At 56.6% G+C, this 18,030-nt stretch overlaps 1 protein-coding gene across 6 annotated transcripts in view; it reads left to right on the forward strand.

The window, feature by feature from the left end:
- Positions 1 to 17,484, forward strand: part of SLC4A3 (solute carrier family 4 member 3) — a 70,230-nt gene extending 52,746 nt beyond the window's left edge. For all 6 annotated transcript variants that reach the window (XM_065561323.1, XM_065561322.1, XM_065561324.1 and 3 more), the window contains 11 exons: positions 2,106 to 2,322; positions 2,826 to 3,050; positions 3,488 to 3,636; positions 6,724 to 6,918; positions 7,388 to 7,594; positions 8,628 to 8,717; positions 11,161 to 11,327; positions 11,870 to 12,123; positions 13,589 to 13,758; positions 14,385 to 14,558; positions 15,373 to 17,484. In XM_065561323.1, coding sequence (XP_065417395.1) covers positions 2,106 to 2,322; positions 2,826 to 3,050; positions 3,488 to 3,636; positions 6,724 to 6,918; positions 7,388 to 7,594; positions 8,628 to 8,717; positions 11,161 to 11,327; positions 11,870 to 12,123; positions 13,589 to 13,758; positions 14,385 to 14,558; positions 15,373 to 15,450 — 1,926 coding nt within the window. In that variant the 3' untranslated portion in view covers positions 15,451 to 17,484. The remainder of the gene's footprint in view (positions 1 to 2,105; positions 2,323 to 2,825; positions 3,051 to 3,487; positions 3,637 to 6,723; positions 6,919 to 7,387; positions 7,595 to 8,627; positions 8,718 to 11,160; positions 11,328 to 11,869; positions 12,124 to 13,588; positions 13,759 to 14,384; positions 14,559 to 15,372) is intronic.
- The last annotated feature ends 546 nt before the right edge of the window (positions 17,485 to 18,030 follow it).

Raw genomic sequence — 18,030 nt, forward strand, 5'->3', positions numbered from 1 at the left:
GGCACACAGGTGTGAGGATTAGCTAGCTGGTGTTGGTGCCATGGTTTGGCCATGTCAAGTGCTGGGTATCAGAAGGCTGAAGGGCCAAGTTAGCCTTGCCAGGATCTGAAGCTGCAGCTCCATGGAGTCTGTAAGTTGCAGAGAGCTCAGCTGTCCCTGACCTCCTTAGAGGCTTCTAATTCCAGCCCAATTCCCCGTCTCTTTCTCTGCAGACATGCTCTGAAAGCGGTGTAGTACCTCAGCCATTTCACAGTCCTCGTTAAACTCCTCCTTCCGTTGTTAATGGGCCTGCTTTTTTCCTTGCATTACTGTCTCCCCTGCTTTCTCTAAACTTCTCCTCTTCCTTTAAGCCTCCGGGCAGCAGAAACTTAGGCATGGTTTACACTTGAAAGTTAGGTCGACATCACTACAGCTTGCAGAGGTTCACATCCCTGAGCTCCGTAGCTATGACAAGCTAACCCCAGTGTAGATGTGGCTAGGTCAGTGGAGGAGTGCTTCCATCGACCAAACTACCACAGCTCGGGGAGGTGGATAACCTACAGCAATGGAAAAACCTCTCCCGTGGCCAGAGGTAATATTTACGCTACAGTGGTACAGCGGCAGAACTACGGCACCACTGTAGAGCCATTAGGGTGACCAGATGTCCCGATTTTATAGGGACAGTCCTGATATGTGGGACTTTTTTTAATATGGACTCCTATTACCCCCTACCCCTGTCCCGATTTTTCACACTTGCTATCTGGTCACCCTAAGAGCCATAGTGTAGGCGTGGCCTTACTCTCCATTTTTCCTGCCCTTTCCTTGCAAGAATTCCGTCTGGCAGTTTCCATTTGGCTGCCTGTCCCATGTCCCTACACTCAGGTCTCTGAGAAGCCCCTGGCACCGACTGCCCCTTGTGCCTGGCATTCCAAGTTCTGTCATAGTTTCATGGAATTTAAGGCTAGAAGGAACCATGAACTCATGTGCTATCACCACTTGTATACCACAGGCAATTAAACTTCACCCAGATACCCCTTGTTAAGCCCTCACCCAGATACCCCTTGTTAAGCCCAAAGACCTTGGTTAGACCAAAGCATGCAGAAGGAGGCGACCTCCCCCCTTCCCCCGCCCCAAGGTTTCTGCCAATCTCACCCGAGGGGTGGAGCGGGAATTCCTTCCCCACTCCAGATCTGGCGATCAGAATGACCCTGAGCATGTGAGCAACACTTCCCAATCAGGCATTTAGAAAGAGTACTCTCTGTACCACCTCAGAACACTGTCCACCCCACCAGTGTGCCATCTCCAATTGTGGCCAATCGCTAATCCTTCAGAGGAAGGTGAAAAAACCACCCAGAATACATCTGGCCAATTGTGCACTGGGGGAAGAAAAATTCCTTCCTGACTCCTGCAGGCATCTGGGTGAAGCCTTGAAGCATGACATTTGAGTATAGTCATTTTCTTAAGGCAGAACTGGAGATGATTCGAGCATTGAGGGCAATCCAGGCAGCGCTGTTCTCTTGAGCCTTAGTTACAGTGCTTTACAATTCCCAGCCTTTTCCCACAACACTGGTTTCCTCCCTGTTAGTCTGTCAGTGCAGCAGAGTGCACCAGATGAGACTAGAGAGAACCATGCTCTTTTGTGTCACATCAAGAATTTGGATTCTGATCCAAGTGGACCAGCGATCTGATCTATTTATGCACCATCGATCCAATTTTTATACTCCATCCATCTCTGTGGTCCCTGAGTGCCTGACTCACCAGTCAACTGGATTCTGAACTAGAAGGAGCATCTCTTTGACTCCTGGTATTTAGAGACCATGGGGAAAAGTCCCTTAGAACAGCCTAAAACTACTCCATAACCCTGGTGTGACAGGAGCTATGATACTGGCTATATGAGCACATTGTTCTGATACCAGGTGATAGGGATACCTAGCCAGCAGCCCCACTGGTCTGATCCAACACATGAAGGAGAAGAGATCCCAGGGGCGGCATGGAAAGGGGGGCAGGGATGCTGGAGCATGTGGGTCTGTTGGGCTGTGGCAGTAAGGCAGGTGCTGTGCTCCTGCAGCTGCAGAAGTAGTCTGGTGGTGTCTTTGGGTTGGTTGAGCCTCCTGTCCATCTTGCAGCTCTTCCACGAGGCTGCGTACATGGCTGACGACCGCCAGGACCTCCTCAATGCCATCAACGAATTCTTGGACTGCAGCATTGTCATCCCCCCATCAGAAGTGGAGGGGAAAGACTTGCTCAGGTCTATCGCTACCTTCCAGAAAGAGTTACTGAGGAAGAGGAAGGAGAGGGAGCAGAAGAAGTCCACGAAGGAAGGGGTTGTCCAGGAAGCTAAAGGTCTCTTCTCTCTGTTTTGGCAGATAATGAATTTGCATCCAGTGTCTCCCTGTCTGCCCTGGGAGGGTGCAGTGGGGGCTGTGCCATGGGCACTGGCTGGGAGGCCTCTGTGCCTCCCCCTGGCACAGGATAAAGCGAGGACAACGAGTGTGGGGTGAGCAGGGCTGAGTCCTGCAACAGAGATGGGGATGTGTGGGAGGACCCGGGGGGCAGAGCGCGGCCATGGGGATGTCAAGCCCAAGAGGGCAGAGCATGGCCATGGGGCGTGGGAAGCCTGGGGGGGCGGAGAGCGGCCATGGGGAGGGCAGCAGGCCCAGGGGGAGGAGCACAGCTGTGGGGGGAAGCCCAAGTTTCATGTGGGGTGTGCAGGGAGCCTGCCGAGCTTCCCCCCTGCTCACCTGATCTCTGGGAGATGGGTGTGTGCCAGCATATGTCCCCAGGAGAGAGGAGTGGTTCTCGTTCCTACCTTCCCGTTGTAACCCCCGTATATCATGTCTCCCCAGAGCTGTGTGAAGTGAAAGCTGAGGAGGAAGAGGAGGGGGACGCTGAGGACGACCCATTGAGGCGAACCGGCATTTGTTTTGGAGGTCTGGTTCAGGACATAAAGCGCAGGTACCCCAAATATCTCAGTGACATCAGAGACGCCTTGCACAGCCAGTGCCTTGCAGCCGTTCTCTTCATCTACTTTGCTGCTCTCTCTCCTGCCATCACCTTCGGGGGACTCCTAGGTAATGGGCCTGCTTTCTGTCTGCTCTTTGCACAAACTAGCCCGGGCTGGCTGGGCGCTGGCTCTGCCGTCTGAGATTCTGTGCCTGCACTGGCCTCAGGGCTCTAGCGCTGCTCGCTCAGAGGCTGTAGCTGTGCTACGCACATGGCTTGTACTCTCTCCCCGTAACTTGGCCTCTCCAGCTCCAGATCCGTGTGTGGCTCTTTTCTGAGCACCCTGCAGGGTGTCTGAATGCAGGATTCTAAGGGTGGTCACAGCAAAGCTAGAGGGGTTCTACCCTCAAATGTGAGCCCCCCGCCCAGTGCAGAGCGATTATGTCTGTGCAGGGGGGAGGAGGGGACTCCCTGCCCGTGCATAGTGTATCCGCACCACAGTAACTGTATGGGGGACTGTGCCCTCCGCAGGGCTTCTTATCACATACACGTTGTTCTCTCGTAGGAGAGAAGACAGAGGGTCTCATGGGGGTCTCGGAGCTGATCATCTCCACCTCAGTTCTGGGGATCCTGTTCTCCCTGCTTGGAGCTCAGCCGCTCCTTGTCATTGGTTTCTCGGGGCCCCTTCTGGTATTTGAAGAAGCTTTTTTCAAGGTACTTGTAAGCCATCCTGTCACATGTTGCCCCACGCTTCCTCTGCCATTGTACTGTGCTTCGCTTGCTGTGGTTTGTCTGATCAGAGGGGCTAGCTGCACTCTTCTGATGCCGAAAGGGGTGACTCCTAAATGTTCCTGCAGACTGTCACCATACCACAGGTAACCCAGTGCTGGCCCTGCCCTCCTGCCTGTCCTTTCCAGCTCACACCAGTCAGTTCTGCCTCCTCTCACATGGTCCACTTCACTGAGTCTGTCTAGGATTGTGATTTTATTAATGCTTCGCAGTGCTGTCCCAGCCAGCAGCCCTGATATAAGCTCCTGCCTGAACCAGGCCCTGATCTGCATTGCTGTGGTGAGTGCTTATACATGCAGCCCACACTCCTTTTCTCTGTCACTTTTTCTCCTCTTTTGGGTGAGGATTTTCCAGATTCAGTTAACTGTATCCCAGTGTAGCCTGCATCCCATGCAGTCCAGTCCAGTCTCTCTAGGAGAGCAGTAACAGCTCACCTAGCATCATTCTTCATTTCTGATGTGGCAGCAGGGGATTTCATATTGTGGTTATTTGTGCTGCCTCTTGCTTATCCCCGAGTTATGTTCAGGGAGGATCTATGCCAGTCAGTTTGGAGACGTCTCATTCTTGTACATCTTTACGTTGTGGACTGTGGAAAGAAAATGTCTTTCAGTGTCAAGTACAGTGGTTCTAGACACTCTTTTTTCCATATTTCCAGGGAGTCTGTGTCTCTTGGTTTTCAAGTGCTTTCTCTTATGCCTCTCTATTCCATGCAGAACGTAAGGGCATCACCACTGTCTTCCATCTTTGCCAGTCTCCTGCTGCAGTCTTAGCTTCTTCCCATGTCATTTTGGGAGCTTTCCATTCTGCTTCTGTTGTGTGTTTGCATGTTATCCTTGGTCTCTCTTGTTACCTCTCGCCCTGGGGCTCCATGTCTTGTCCTGTTGTTCAGGTCTTTTCTCCACATGTGTCCTAGCCAGCTCCATTTTTGTTCCATAACTTCCTGTCCTATTGGTTTCTGTTTCATCCTCTTTCGGAGTTCCTTGTTTGTAATTTTTTTCTGGCCATCTGGTATTGAGCATTTGTCTAAGGCAGCTGGTTATGAAAAATTGGAATTTTGATAGAAAGGTCGAAATAAGTCTCCAAGTTTCAACATCACTTCGTAAGACCAGCTTTACAATTGTATTAAATATCTGAAGTTTAGTTTGGAGGGCAAGATTTCAGTTTTTCCAGGTTGGCTTTAGAGTTACAAAACATGTCTGGCTTTTGCTATTCCAGCTTTAATGTCCTCATCTGTTCCACCTGTTGTACTTACAGTGCTACCAAGATATGTGAAACTCTTATCAGAACTCTTTTATGTCAGTCCCAGAAAGTGTTATTAGTGTGTCTTGTTATGTGTTGATTCTCATGGTTTTAGTTTTCGCTGTGTTGATCTTCAACCCTGCTAACTGTGCGTAGGCCTGGAGATAATACATTTTGGCTTGCATGTCTCTAGGGCATGGGATAGCAAGTTGATGTCCTCTACAAAGTCAAGGTCCTCTAACTTCTGTATGACAATCCATTGCATAGGTGCCGACTCTGTGGGTGCTCCAGCCCTGGAGCACCCACCGGGAAAAATTGGGTGGGCCAAGCTCCCCTCCCCACCCCTCTGCCTCACCTCTCCTCCGCCTCTACCCCTGAGCACACTGTGTCCCCACTTCTCCCCCAGCACTTGCCACCACGAAACAGCTGTTTCGCAGCGTAACAAGCTCTGGGAGGGACGGGGGAGGAATGGGAACACGGCTTGCTCAGGGAAGAGGCAGGGCCAGGGCAGGGATTTGGGGAAGGGGTTGGAATGGGGGCGGAGCAGGGGTGGAGTCAGGGCGGGGCCTGGGGCAGGGGTGGGTCGAGCCCCCACCAGCGCCAGCAGAAGTTGGCGCCTATGCTCCATTGTATGTCCCTTAGTTGTTCTATAGTCTTTCTCATTACCCAATCCACTACCAGTAGAAAGATCGTGGGTGCCATAAGACATCTTTGTCTGATGCCCATAGTAACCTCGAATGGCTGAGTCAGTTATGTATTACTTGACATGTCATATTTTCATAAAAGCTCCTTATGAAAATTTCTGAGGATTCCATTGTAGCATAGCAACTTCCATAACCCTGTTCTATCCACAGTATCCATGGCTTTTTGGAAATCCATACAATTCATATAAAGTGGTGACTGCCATTTGATTGACAGTTCTGTGGTGATCCGTAGTGTTTATTATGATTAGATTACTAGTTTGGGGTTGTGGATTTTGTAATGGGTGAAGGCCTGTCGGAGTTCTTTGCTTCTTCCTAGAGAGCAGCACGATCTCTAGCATCAAGCGTTTGTGATTTGTTCCTCCCCATGTGTAGTGTTCTCTGGGCTTGAGTGGGGTTGTCTATACTGTTGTTCCTGGCATTAGTAGCCAGGCTTGCGTAGGAGTGGAGCATGTTTATGGTTTGGGGTTGGAGCGTGTGGCGCTTTGACTGAGGTGGTATCCGAAGCACAGTGTCCTGTGCTTGACTAGCAGAGGGAGTTTTTCTTGGTCTGTTCAGCTGCCGTTGGTTGGGAAAGTTCCTTTGCATACCTACAGCGGGGCTTGTTGGGCGTTTGTCTGACGGGGGTGTAGTCTGCCTTACAGCTGAACCCCGGCATGCGGACTGGTCTCTCCTCGGGGTGCTGGTGACTAGACTGAGCAGGAGTTTTCCTGGGGAGCTGTGTTGGTGTCATGGTTTATTTGTAGCATGGGAGCAGGGCAGAGGGGATGTGCAATGCACAGTGTGCCCTGGGATGCACCCTAGTAACTAACACTACAGTCTGAGCAGGACAGGCCCAGTGAAACAACAGATACTAAGTCTGTGACTTTACTCAGCAAATGAAGCATTTCCTGTTCCCTCCACCCCTACCTTAACCCCTTCCCTGCCAGGCTGCGTGGAAAATTGTACACACTCCATCCCAGAAATTGATAAAGAACCATGTAGAATGGGAGAGGGAAGGAGGGGGTCTGGGAGAGCAGAGGGGAGAGGCTGTCCCATGGGCCGTGATTAACCCTTCATTTTCCTATTTCAGTTCTGCCAGAGCCAAGGCATCGAGTACCTGACGGGCAGAGTGTGGATTGGCCTGTGGCTCATCGTCTTCATCTTCATCATTGTGGCAGCTGAAGGCAGCTTCCTGGTGCGATACATCTCGCCCTTCACACAGGAGATCTTTGCCTTCCTCATCTCCCTCATCTTCATCTACGAAACCTTCTATAAACTCTACAAGGTGAACTGTCCCCAGGGAGAGGTGCTAGTGTCCGCCCAGCTGTCTGATCTAGCACCTGCCACCGTAGTGTCCACGTGCCTCCCACAATCGATAGAGAGAACAATAGCAACAGCGTCTCTGATGCAGGTCCAGGGTGCCGTAGCATTTCTGGCTGGGCCTGTGAAACAATTCTTTGCCACCTCTCAAGCCCCCAAACATGAGTGCCCCCTGTGTGCTGTAACCACGTTGCTGTGCACAGGTATTGGGTGGAGCATAGCGGGACACACACCAAACCTTCTCTCCCTTCCCCTGCAGCAGTACCTTGACACATAACTAGTTTTTTCTTTTCTTTTCTTCCTCAACCTCCCTGGTGCGGGTAGATTGTGAGATGAGCTATTTGGGGAAGTGCAGTGATGGGCTTGGCAACACACAGGGCTGTGCTCACACTTGATTGTCGTGAATGCACCCTCTGCTTGTCTCCCATGTCCAGGTCTTTGCAGAGCATCCTTTGCTGAAGTTTTACCCGCCGAGTTTGCAGACTGGCTTGAATGCCAGCGCGCTCTCTCCTGATGCCGTGTCTCTGGGAACCAGGATGCAGCCCAATACTGCCCTCCTCTCACTCATCCTCATGCTGGGCACCTTCTTCATCGCTTTCTTTATGCGCAAGTTCAAGAACAGCCGTTTCTTAGGAGGCAAGGTAAGCAGCTGAGCTGTGACCCAGCGGCCCCATCCTGTGGCCCTTTCATCCACCATGCATCCCTTCTGGCTGCACACTTCTGCCCTCTGTGGCACCCACATTATCTATTCTAGCATGTCTGAACCTGGTGCCCTGTCCTGGCTCACATGGTCTTACCAGGCCTATGTGGGCAAAGGGCTGTCTGTGCTGATAGGAAGCTGCCTGAAGAGAGAGCTGGCACCCTGGTTTGTTGTCTCTCTCCAGGTGAGTCTGGTGCCATCAGGGACCGCCCCTGTCAAATAAACACCAACAGTCCTCTGAATGCCATTGGAGAGGGCAGGCCAAGGCCATAGATAAGACCTGGCTGCTGCTGACACTTCTCTGTCCTACCCACATCTGCCCCAGGGTATCTTCAGATGGAGGGATCCAGCAGCCCAAGCGCTGCTTGGACCTAAACACTTCAGGCCCTCAGCAGGGCTTCTCTGGCTGGATCCAGAGTCAAGGGTCTGCTAAACTGGAGCTTTACAGCCTTAGGGACTGGGGTGTATATGAGTCTCCATAGGTCAGGCTAATCTTAGGGGACTGGACTCCAGTATGTGTCAGTGACCTGGCATGGAAGGAGGGATAAACTTAATGTTAGTTCTCTCTGTGATCTGCCTGTCTGCCCATCTGAGGCGCTAATACAGCACTCAGTGCCATGGGACCCGAGTGCTTTTCTAAGGCGTTTCCAGCTAGAAGGTGCCTGGTGAATGCTGGCTTCCCACCCAGTCTCCCAGGGGCCAGATGGTGTCTGGAGCAGCCCAGATATCTGAATGTGGTTAGAGAGCAGCTGGGGCCCAGCCAGGGAGAAAAGCAGCCCAGTGGGGTCAGGGAGTGACCAGAGCTCTTGTATCCTCTGCTCGTTAGCAGCATTCACATTTGTAGTGGGCACCTGGCCCGTCCCTTGGCTGGATGGATCGTCGGCCTGTCTCGGGGCTCTGTACAGTGCCTGGCATTGTAGCAGTCTCTAAGCGCTTGGCCTGCTCGTTCCCACTGAAGCGTGTTTGCTTTGCAGGCTCGACGGATCATTGGAGACTTTGGAATCCCCATCTCGATCCTGGTCATGGTCTTGGTGGATTACACCATCACAGACACGTACACACAGGTAGGTGCTGGCGCTCCCATCAGGCCCGGACACCAGCCCAGCACTTATGGGACTACCGATTGTTCCATTCACTGTGCTTGTGTAGTGAGATGTTTTTGTGTTTTCCACTTTCTCAGTCAATACAATGCAAACCAAAGAGAGATTTTTGTGCATATACTTCTGCGAATCAGAGCTGTGGGAGCAGCCCCGGGAGGCACTGAGACCTACCAAGATATGGGTCAGAGCCCTAAGGGATTGAGGGTTCCTGCAACACCAAGAGCCAGATCAGAGCTGTGCAGGTTTGAGAGTCTGCCTGTTGCCGAGAGCTGGATTAGAACTGTGTGCAACAGGTCTCTGCAAGCTAAATAGGAGAAGGGAGGTGGTGTTCCCTCCGAATACAGCATTACGAAACCCATTACTGGAGGCTGTGTCCAGTTTTGGTGCCTGCACTTCAGAAGGGATACTGAACCCCTGGAAGGAGCTCAGAGACAGTTCAAGATCTGGAAAATCTCCTTCGCAGTAAGCCTAAGGAGCTCATTGTATTTAGTGTATCCAAGAGGAGCAAAGAGGTGACTTGATCACTGTCTGTAAATACCTTCCGGGGGGGCGATTTCTGGCTTGTCTACATGGTGCATTAGTCTTCCCCAAGGGTGTAAATTCTAATGCACACTAGCGTGTTGTGGACTAACTGTCCTGTGTGGATCCTACTGGTGTGCACTAAAAGTTTCCTTGTGCGCATTAATTTAGTATTGTTTGAAATGGGAAAGTTTAGTCCACACCAGCAGAGTCCCCTGAGCCACTTAGTACATGAAACCCTGGTTGCATCCCTGCCTCAGTTTCCTTTAACATACTTTCAAAAAGTCCAATGAGGCTTATATATATTGAACTGTGCCTCTACAGGGGTCTAGTTTATTCAATTCAAAATGGTGAAATGTGCTACGCAAATGAGCCTCCACACCAGCATCCGAGAAGGAAGAAGGGGGCCAGATTAACCTTAGTCTGTCAACTCCACTTATGTCCCTCTCCTGCCTCCATCCAGGCTCCTTACCTGTGAAGCGCTCTTAACCCAGGATCCGCTTCTGGAGTCAGGGCCTCTGGGGAAAGGTCCCCACAGAGTTCAAACCAAGGCAGCCCTGGCATATAATTCCTCTGTGATCTGCAGCTCCTGCTGAGGTTCTCTCACTGGGACCGAGTTCTGCTAGGGCTTGGCATTCACAGCTCTTCCCTTTCGAAGCCTCTTCTTCGGTCCCCTCGCCTGCTGAGCTCCACACTGACCCCCGAGAAGAGCTCTCCTTAGGAGCTCTCTGTCTCTGCTCCACTCCCAGTCTGAGCCCTCATGACCCCGGGTAAGGCCCGGGTGCTCCTTACCTACTGAACTGCCGTCCAGCTGGGTCGGCTCAATCTCCTCGGCGGAGCCTGTCACAGGCAGGCTGGGTACCTGCCCCTCCAGAGCCAGCCCCCAGGACGGTGCTTGACACACTAGTGCTCAGTAGAACTGAGACTCCCGAACCAGGCAGACAAGCCCTGAGAGCCAAGGCTCTTGAACCCAGCAGACAGAGGCAGAGCGACACCCAGCGGCTGGGAGCTGAAGTGAGACAACTCAGACTAGAAATATGGCACTGATGTTTAACGGGGAGGGGAACCATCCACAGGAACAGGCACCCAGGGACGTGGTGGCTTCTCCATCACTGGGAGTCTTCATATCAAGCTCAGGCATTTCTTTCTATAACCTCCACCCCTGCTCAACCACAGCCGATGGAGGGGATGCAGGAAGGGAGGGATGAGGGTCTCTGGCATGGGCTAAGCAGGAGCTCAGACTGGGGGGATGATAATGGCCCCTTCTGGATTTAACATGTACGATACCAAGGGCCAGGTCAGAGCTGTGCGGGGCTGAGACTCCCTGCGGTACTGAGAGCCGGGTCGGAGCCATAGGGGGCTGTGGATCCCGGCGGTACCCAGAGCCGGGGCTGAGGATCCCAGCGGTACTGAGAGCCGGGTCGGAGCCATAGGGGGCTGAGGATCCCGGCGGTACCGAGAGCCGGGTCGGAGCCATAGGGGGCTGTGGATCCCAGCGGTACCGAGAGCCGGGGCTGAGACTCCCGGCGGTACCGAGAGCCGGGTCGGAGCCATAGGGGGCTGAGGATCCCGGCGGTACCCAGAGCCGGGTCGGAGCCATAGGGGGCTGAGGATCCCGGCGGTACCCAGAGCCGGGTCGGAGCCATAGGGGGCTGAGGATCCCGGCGGTACCGAGAGCCGGGTCGGAGCCATAGGGGGCTGAGGATCCCGGCGGTACCGAGAGCCGGGTCGGAGCCATAGGGGGCTGTGGATCCCGGCGGTACCCAGAGCCAGGTTGGAGCCATAGGGGGCTGTGGATCCCGGCGGTACCCACAGCCGGGTCGGAGCCATAGGGGGCTGAGGCGCTTAATGTCGTTAAGTAAATGTTGTTTTTTTCCTGCTCTCACAGAAGCTGAATGTCCCCTCTGGGCTCTCAGTCACGTCTCCCCAGAAGCGCGACTGGTTCATTCACCCCCTGGGCAGCCGACAGGCCTTTCCCATGTGGATGATGTTTGCCTCAGCCATCCCTGCACTCCTGGTCTTCATCCTCATTTTCATGGAGACCCAGATCACTACGTGAGTACTGCTGCCTGCACCCGTAGCTCCCTCGTCCCACTGGGCTCCGAGCCAGGGCCTGGCAGCTGTGCGGGCAGATGGACGAGGTGAGGGGTTCTCCGCGTTGGGCTGGGCCCCGCGTGTTCAGCCGCAGGCTCGGGCTGCGGGATGCCCAGTCTGGACGGGAGGAGGCAGGGTTCTGCTCCCTGGGACTCTCCTGTCATGGCCCTTCCTGCACAGTGGCTGTGGGTTCCCCTCCCCTGCCAGGTGGAGTCTACGTAGCCTGCACCAGCCTCGCCCAGGAAAGGAGCCTGTCCCTGGGCTTGGCAGACAGGAGAACGGCCAGGAGCAACGAAGAACGTCACCTCTTCCCCCACTTGCCAGGCTGGACTCTCCCCTGCCTGGCAGCTCGTATTGCCAACTGCACCTCTGTGCAGGGCGTGAGCAGTGCTCCCAGCTCCAAAGGCCATTGGGCACATGTTCTGCCCCAGCAGCACAGGCGCAGGGAGGACCCGGGGCTGAGCACGCCTGGTGCCGACAGCAGGACCCTCTTCTCCCCCCAGCCTGATTGTCAGTAAGAAGGAGAGGAAGCTCATGAAAGGCTCCGGTTTCCATCTGGACCTGCTGCTCATTGGTACCATGGGCGGGCTCTGCGCGCTGTTCGGGCTCCCTTGGCTGACTGCCGCCACCGTGCGCTCAGTCACCCACGTCAATGCCCTGACAGTCATGAGCAAGGCCATCGCTCCGGGGGAGAAGCCGAAGATCGAGGAGGTGAAGGAGCAGCGCGTGACAGGAGTTGCAATCGCTGTCCTTGTTGGTGAGCCCCAAGCTACTGAACTGGGGGGGCAGAGGTTGTCCAGGGATAGGATTAGCAGGATCCCCATGGCCAGCAGCCCTACTCCGCCCCCCGACCAGCATGTTGGGGCTCCCTCTAAGACCTTTCCACACCGCTTGTCCAATTCTGGGAGAACACTTCATCCCGTTCCCTGGGGTCCAAAACGCTCGACCTACTCTGTACCTCACCTCTGTATTCCTAGCTCACTTTGTTTGTTGTTAGTAAAGGTTCCTGGCTGTTCTCCCTCCTGGCTTAGCTGGCTCAGACATTCTGTCATTTTCAACCTAATGGTCTATACACCTCTCAAATTCTAGCCTCCAAGAAATGAGACCTCCCGCCAAGTGGTAATTACTCATGTCAGGCCAGGCCTAGTTACACAGCACCCCTACCTCATGGCCAGTGCCCCTACCTCGCGGCCAGCACCAGTACCCTGCTCACAAAACCAGTGTCCCGCCCCATGGCCATTGCCCCTATCTCGCCGCCAGCCCTCCCTCCCCCAACAACCAGCACCCCACCCCGCACCTTGTGGCCAGCACCTCTGCCCTGGCCCCAAAACCAGCGCTGCTACTTTGCGGCCATCGACCTTACCTAGCATGGACAACCAGTGCCCTACTCGTTCCCCACAACTAGTGCCCAACCTGCCCCCCACGGCCAGCGTCCCAGCCCTGCCCCCAACATCTCTCCATGGTTAGCACCTTAGCCCAGCCTCAGCCCTGCCCATGACAGCTCCCACATCCCCAGCCCTGCCCCCGACAGCGCCCCACGGCCAGCGTCCCAGCCCTGCCCCCAACAGCTCCCGATGGCCAGCGCCCCAGCCGCTCCCACAGCCAATGCCTCTCCCCTCCCCCACAACTAGTGCCCAACCTGCCCCCCACGGCCAGTGCCCCAGCCCTCTCCCAACAACTTTCCATGGCCAGCGCTCCAGCCGCTCCCACAGCCAGTGCCCACAACTAATGCCTGACCTGCTCCCCATGGCCAGTGCTCCAGCCCTGCCCCCGACAGCTCCCCACAGCCGGCGTCCCAGCACTGTCCCCAACATCTCTCCATGGTCAGCGCCTTAGTCCTGCCTCAGCCCTGCCCCCGACAGCTCCCCATGGCCCCCAGCCCTGCTCCCAACAGCTCTGCAGGACCAGCACCCCAGCCCTGCCCCCGACAGCTCCCCATGGCCCCCAGCCCTGCTCCCAACAGCTCTGCAGGACCAGCACCCCAGCCCTGCCCCCAAAAGAGCCCCAGGGCCAGTGCCCCAGCCCTGCCCCCGACAGCTCCATAGAGCCCCCGCCCCATCCCGCAGCTCCCCCAGCTGAGGGCTCCTGACAGTGACCGCCCCTACCCTGTCCTGTGTGGCAGCTAGAGAGACGCAGGTGGTGTCCGAACAATGGTCCATGTGCAGCGGACAAGCAGCTGGGGAGGCTGCAGGTGGGTGATGCCCTGAGCTCTGTCCTTCCAGGCTTGTCCATTGTGATGGGCAACATGCTGCGCCGGATCCCCCTGGCCGTGCTCTTCGGGATCTTCCTCTACATGGGGGTCACGTCTCTCACCGGCATCCAGCTCTACGAGCGTCTCCTCCTCATCTTCATGCCGGCCAAGCACCACCCGGACCACGTCTACGTCGTCAAGGTGAGTGAGCAGGGGCAGTTCGGGGAGCCAGGGCTGGGGCTGGGACATGGGGGTGGCTGGCGGGTGGGGACCAGGGAGAATGAGAGGCCCTGGGTGGGAGATGTAAGAGGGGAACTATCCGTGAACTGTCTGGAGGGGCTGAGCGTTCAGTGGGGCCGTGCTGTAGACGGGGCGCCGGGGCTGGGAGGAAGGGGTGACTTGCGGGCTGGAGGGGCTGAGCGTTCACTGGGGCCGTGCTGTAGACGGGGCGCCGGGGCTGGGAAGAAGGGGTGACTCGCAGACTGGAGGGGCCGAGCATTCAGTGGGGCCATGCTGTAGACGGGGCGCCGGGGCTGGGAGGAAGGGGTGACTCGCAGACTGGAGGGGCCGAGCATTCAGTGGGGCCATGCTGTAGACGAGGAGCTGGGGCTGGGTGGATAGGGCAACCCGTGGGCTGGAGGGCCCCAGTGTTCAGTGGGGCCGTGCTGTAGACGGGACTGGGTGGATGGGGGGCCGAGCGTTCAGTGGGGCCGTGCTGTAGACGGGGCGCTGGGGCTGGGAGGTCATTGTGACGCTCAGGTGGGAGGGGGGAGGTGGCTTATCTCCCTGAGGGATGGTGCGTTGCTAGGCTGGACTTGTGTCCCCAGGTGAAGACCTGGAGAATGAACCTCTTCACCTGCATTCAGCTGGCCTGCATCGTGGTGCTCTGGGTGGTGAAGTCAACAGTGGCCTCGTTAGCTTTCCCCTTTGTCCTGATTATGACGGTGCCCTTACGACGATTCCTGCTGCCCCGCTTCTTTCAGGACCGGGAGCTCAAAGCCGTAAGCAGCTGTGTGTGACCCGCATCCATCTCCCCGGGGCGGGGCCGTCTTCAGTTCGCTCAGGCAGCTGGCATGTGGGGCACTGCCTGCCCAGAGGGGCCGGGAGCTTTCTCCAGCTTCTTGTGGGTGGTGATTTATCCGCAGTAGTGCCTAGGCCAGGCCCAGCACTTTCCAACAGAGCCAGGGCATCCTGCCCCAGTGAGCTCACAGATGCCTGGAGAAGCAGAAGCCTGGAACGGGGACTCCCTGCTCCATCTCGCTCTCCACGGTCAGGGCTGCCGGATCTGGTGAGGTTGGTCTGGAGCTATCTGGCCGTCCCCTCCCTGGCAACGGCTGGGACAGCCCAGCCAACATGCCCAGTTCCCCGGACATTGATATTGTCAAACACAGAGGTCTCCAGACCGAGAGCCCAGGGGCTGGGGCCTCTTTCCATCTTCTGTGGGTGGGGTCCAGGGGCCTCACCACAGAGAAGAGCCTGTGTCAGCAGCTGGAGGCGTGGAGGAGCTTCACAGCCTTTCCTAGGGGCTGTTGCTACCTAGCAGAGGAGCCAGCACCGGAGCTACCGGGGAAGGGGAATGTCCAGGGGAAGGACACCAAGCCAGAGAGTGGGGAGGGAGGAATGGGTCACGCGGGAGGGGGAAGGAGACAATGTAAGCACCCTGCGACGTAACGGGCAAAGCGCTCGATACCAACGTCCCCCCAGCGGGGTGGGTGAGGGCCTTGGCTCCTGCCCCTGGGCTGGTGTCTGAGATTGGCGGGAGAGCCACCAGGAGCCCGGCTCTGGTCACTGCCCAGCTTCTGTGTCTGCCCACAGCTGGACTCTGAGGACGCGGAGCCGAACTTTGACGAGGACGGCCGGGACGAGTACAACGAGATGCACATGCCTGTGTGAGCGGCTGCTCCGCCCCCCACCCTGTGGAAAGCTGCTCGTTCCCATGCGTTCTCCCTGGCTAAGGCCCAATCCGAATGGCTTTGAACTCACTACACGTCAGATGTTTTCCTGTCTGGACCAAAGAGCAGCTGTGTCGGAACCCTGGAGGGAGGTGGGCAGGGCCGTCCCTGACCCCACCCCTCATCCACTCCGTGGAAGTGTGAGTCTGTCTCCACCTGTACCCAGCGGGAGACGCTTCTCGCATCCAGAGGCTCTGTAGGGGCCTGCACTGCCTCGGGTCATGGGTCTCCCTTACTGGAGACTGGGGGTTGCACTGGTATGTGGGTTAGCAAAGGGGGGCCATGCAGCTGGGAGCCACCACCTGTCCACTCACCACAGAGCTCCGGCTCCTCCAAATGCCAGCCCAAGCTCCACGTTCCACTGAGCCTGAGGCAGGCCTGGGCCCCGCACAGAGCCCCAGTCACAGTGCCTGGCCAGACTCTGCCTGCGCAGGGCAAGACTCCAAGAGTTGCCTGCTCTGCCGCCCCCAGCTGGGCTGCCCAGCTCCCTTAGCGGGCACACAAGTGGGCTCCTTGCACGACTCCCTGCCACGGGCGGCTTTGCATCTCAGACTGCCCTGCCTGGTTTGCTCACAGCGCTCCTGTGCCATCCTGGGCTGCAGCACGGCCAGGATGATGGGAACTCAGGAGCCTGTGTCCAATCTGCCCCAGGCTCTCAGTGCTACTGGCCCATGCACCTGTGTCCCAACAGCAGGAGTTCAAATCCCATCCCCCTGCCTGTCCGAGTCCATTCCCTGGTGCCTGCCCTCCCTGCTGATCGCTCCAAGTTGTATTTCTGGGGTGGAGGGGTCTGAGGTCATGGGCATTTCCACAGTAACCAGCTGTGATGTCAGTGTTAAGGATTGTGATGTCTGCTGGGGAAGGAGCAGCAGGAGGGGCCTCCTAGAGCAGGCAGGGCTGAGAGGGCTTCCAGAGGAAGTGTCTCCCCATGGAGCATGCGGCGGGTTGTAGCCATGTCAGTCCCAGGATATTAGAGACACGAGGTGTGGGAGGGAACTTTTATTGGACCAACTTCAGCTGGTGAGCGAGCAGCTTTGGCGCTTACCCCAAGGTCTTCTGCAGTCTGAAAGCACCTTTCTCACCACCAGGAGCAGGTCCAGTAAAAGATGTTCCCTCCCGCACCTTGTCTCCCAGCAGCAGGCATCCACAGCACGGGTGTTGGGGTCACCGGGATACAGCCTCCACCACAGTGACTGGGCCGCTGTGGCTCCCCACCTCTCCTATCCCCATACCTGGGCCACCCACAGTGTCTGGAGGCACCTGATAGCCAGAGCCCCTGGCACCCAGGCCTGTCCCTGGGCAACCTTGAATGTCTTCCCACCTGGAAGGCCAAGGTCTCTCCAGCCGTCAGGGTTTGAGGCCTCATGTGGGTTGCTGCCTGGGCCCTTCAGAGCCCAGCTCTCCCTGCAGCTCTTGCCAGCGGCGCTCACAGCCTGGGGTGGGGTAACTGCCATGGAGCCCGAGGGTCACTGGTACGAAGGCTCGGTGGGGCAGGTGGTCCTGATGTGACAAAGCCAGAGAAGGCAGGTGCCCGGCCCCTCCACACAGGTATGAGAGGAAGGGGGACCTTGTGGTGCAGGCGCTGGCCTGGGAGTCCTGCCTCCACCAGAACTTCCTGTGGGACCTCAGCAAAGCTACTGACTCTCCCTGCCTCAGTTTCCTATCTGTGAAATGGGGCTGATCCTTCCCTACCTCACACGTGGGGGTGCTCACTACAGCCACAGGGCCATATGGATACCAGCCTGGTGGAGGGCCGGGCACCTGCTCCCGCCGGGCCACAGCCTGGCACACCAACCGCCCCTGTGATGCCAGTGAAGCCTCCTGGGTAAGAGATGTGTGTCTGTGGCTGCGTGTCCTGTCCCTGTGTCGTGTAGGAGGCCTGCTGTTGCTGCGTCCCTGCCAGCCTGGCTGTGCGTTGTGACTCATCTACCCGTAGTGGCAATGGCTGCACCAATAAACTCTTCACAGGAACTGAGCTACCGAGTCTCTGTGCATGCTACAGCCCATGGGGGAACAGCTGCTCCTCTAGGGCAGCAGGTCCAGGAGACCACTGGGGCTGCCTGATCATGTTTCTACCCCATCCACCCATGGCCTGGGAACCCTGGAAGTGGCACTGAAGCCCAATGTCCACACAGAGCTGTGGGTGGGGGATGCCAGGGGACTGAATTCCTGCTCTGACCCACTGGTGCCACTCAGAAAACGGGGAAGGGGTGAGAAGAGCAGGGCTGCGGGAAGCCCCACAGAGCCAAGGCTTTCCCTGTCCCGAGCTCCGTGGCAGAGGAGCCCGCAGGACCTACCCAGCTGGGTCTCCTGGCTGGCAGACACAACCCCCAGCCCTACATGAAGCAGGCTCCCTTTCAGCTGGCTCTGTGCACTCAGTCTCGAGGTTCGAGCAGGGCTAGTCAGGACACCTGGTTTCTAATCGAGTTCTGCCCTGTGCGCCTTGGCTGAGTCCCTTCCCCTCCCCATCTCAGTCTTCTCCTCCGCTGCCTAATACAAGAACTAGGGGTCACCAAATGAA

This window comes from Chrysemys picta, chromosome 11, assembly GCF_011386835.1.
Source record: "Chrysemys picta bellii isolate R12L10 chromosome 11, ASM1138683v2, whole genome shotgun sequence".
Taxonomy (NCBI): Eukaryota; Metazoa; Chordata; order Testudines; family Emydidae; genus Chrysemys; species Chrysemys picta.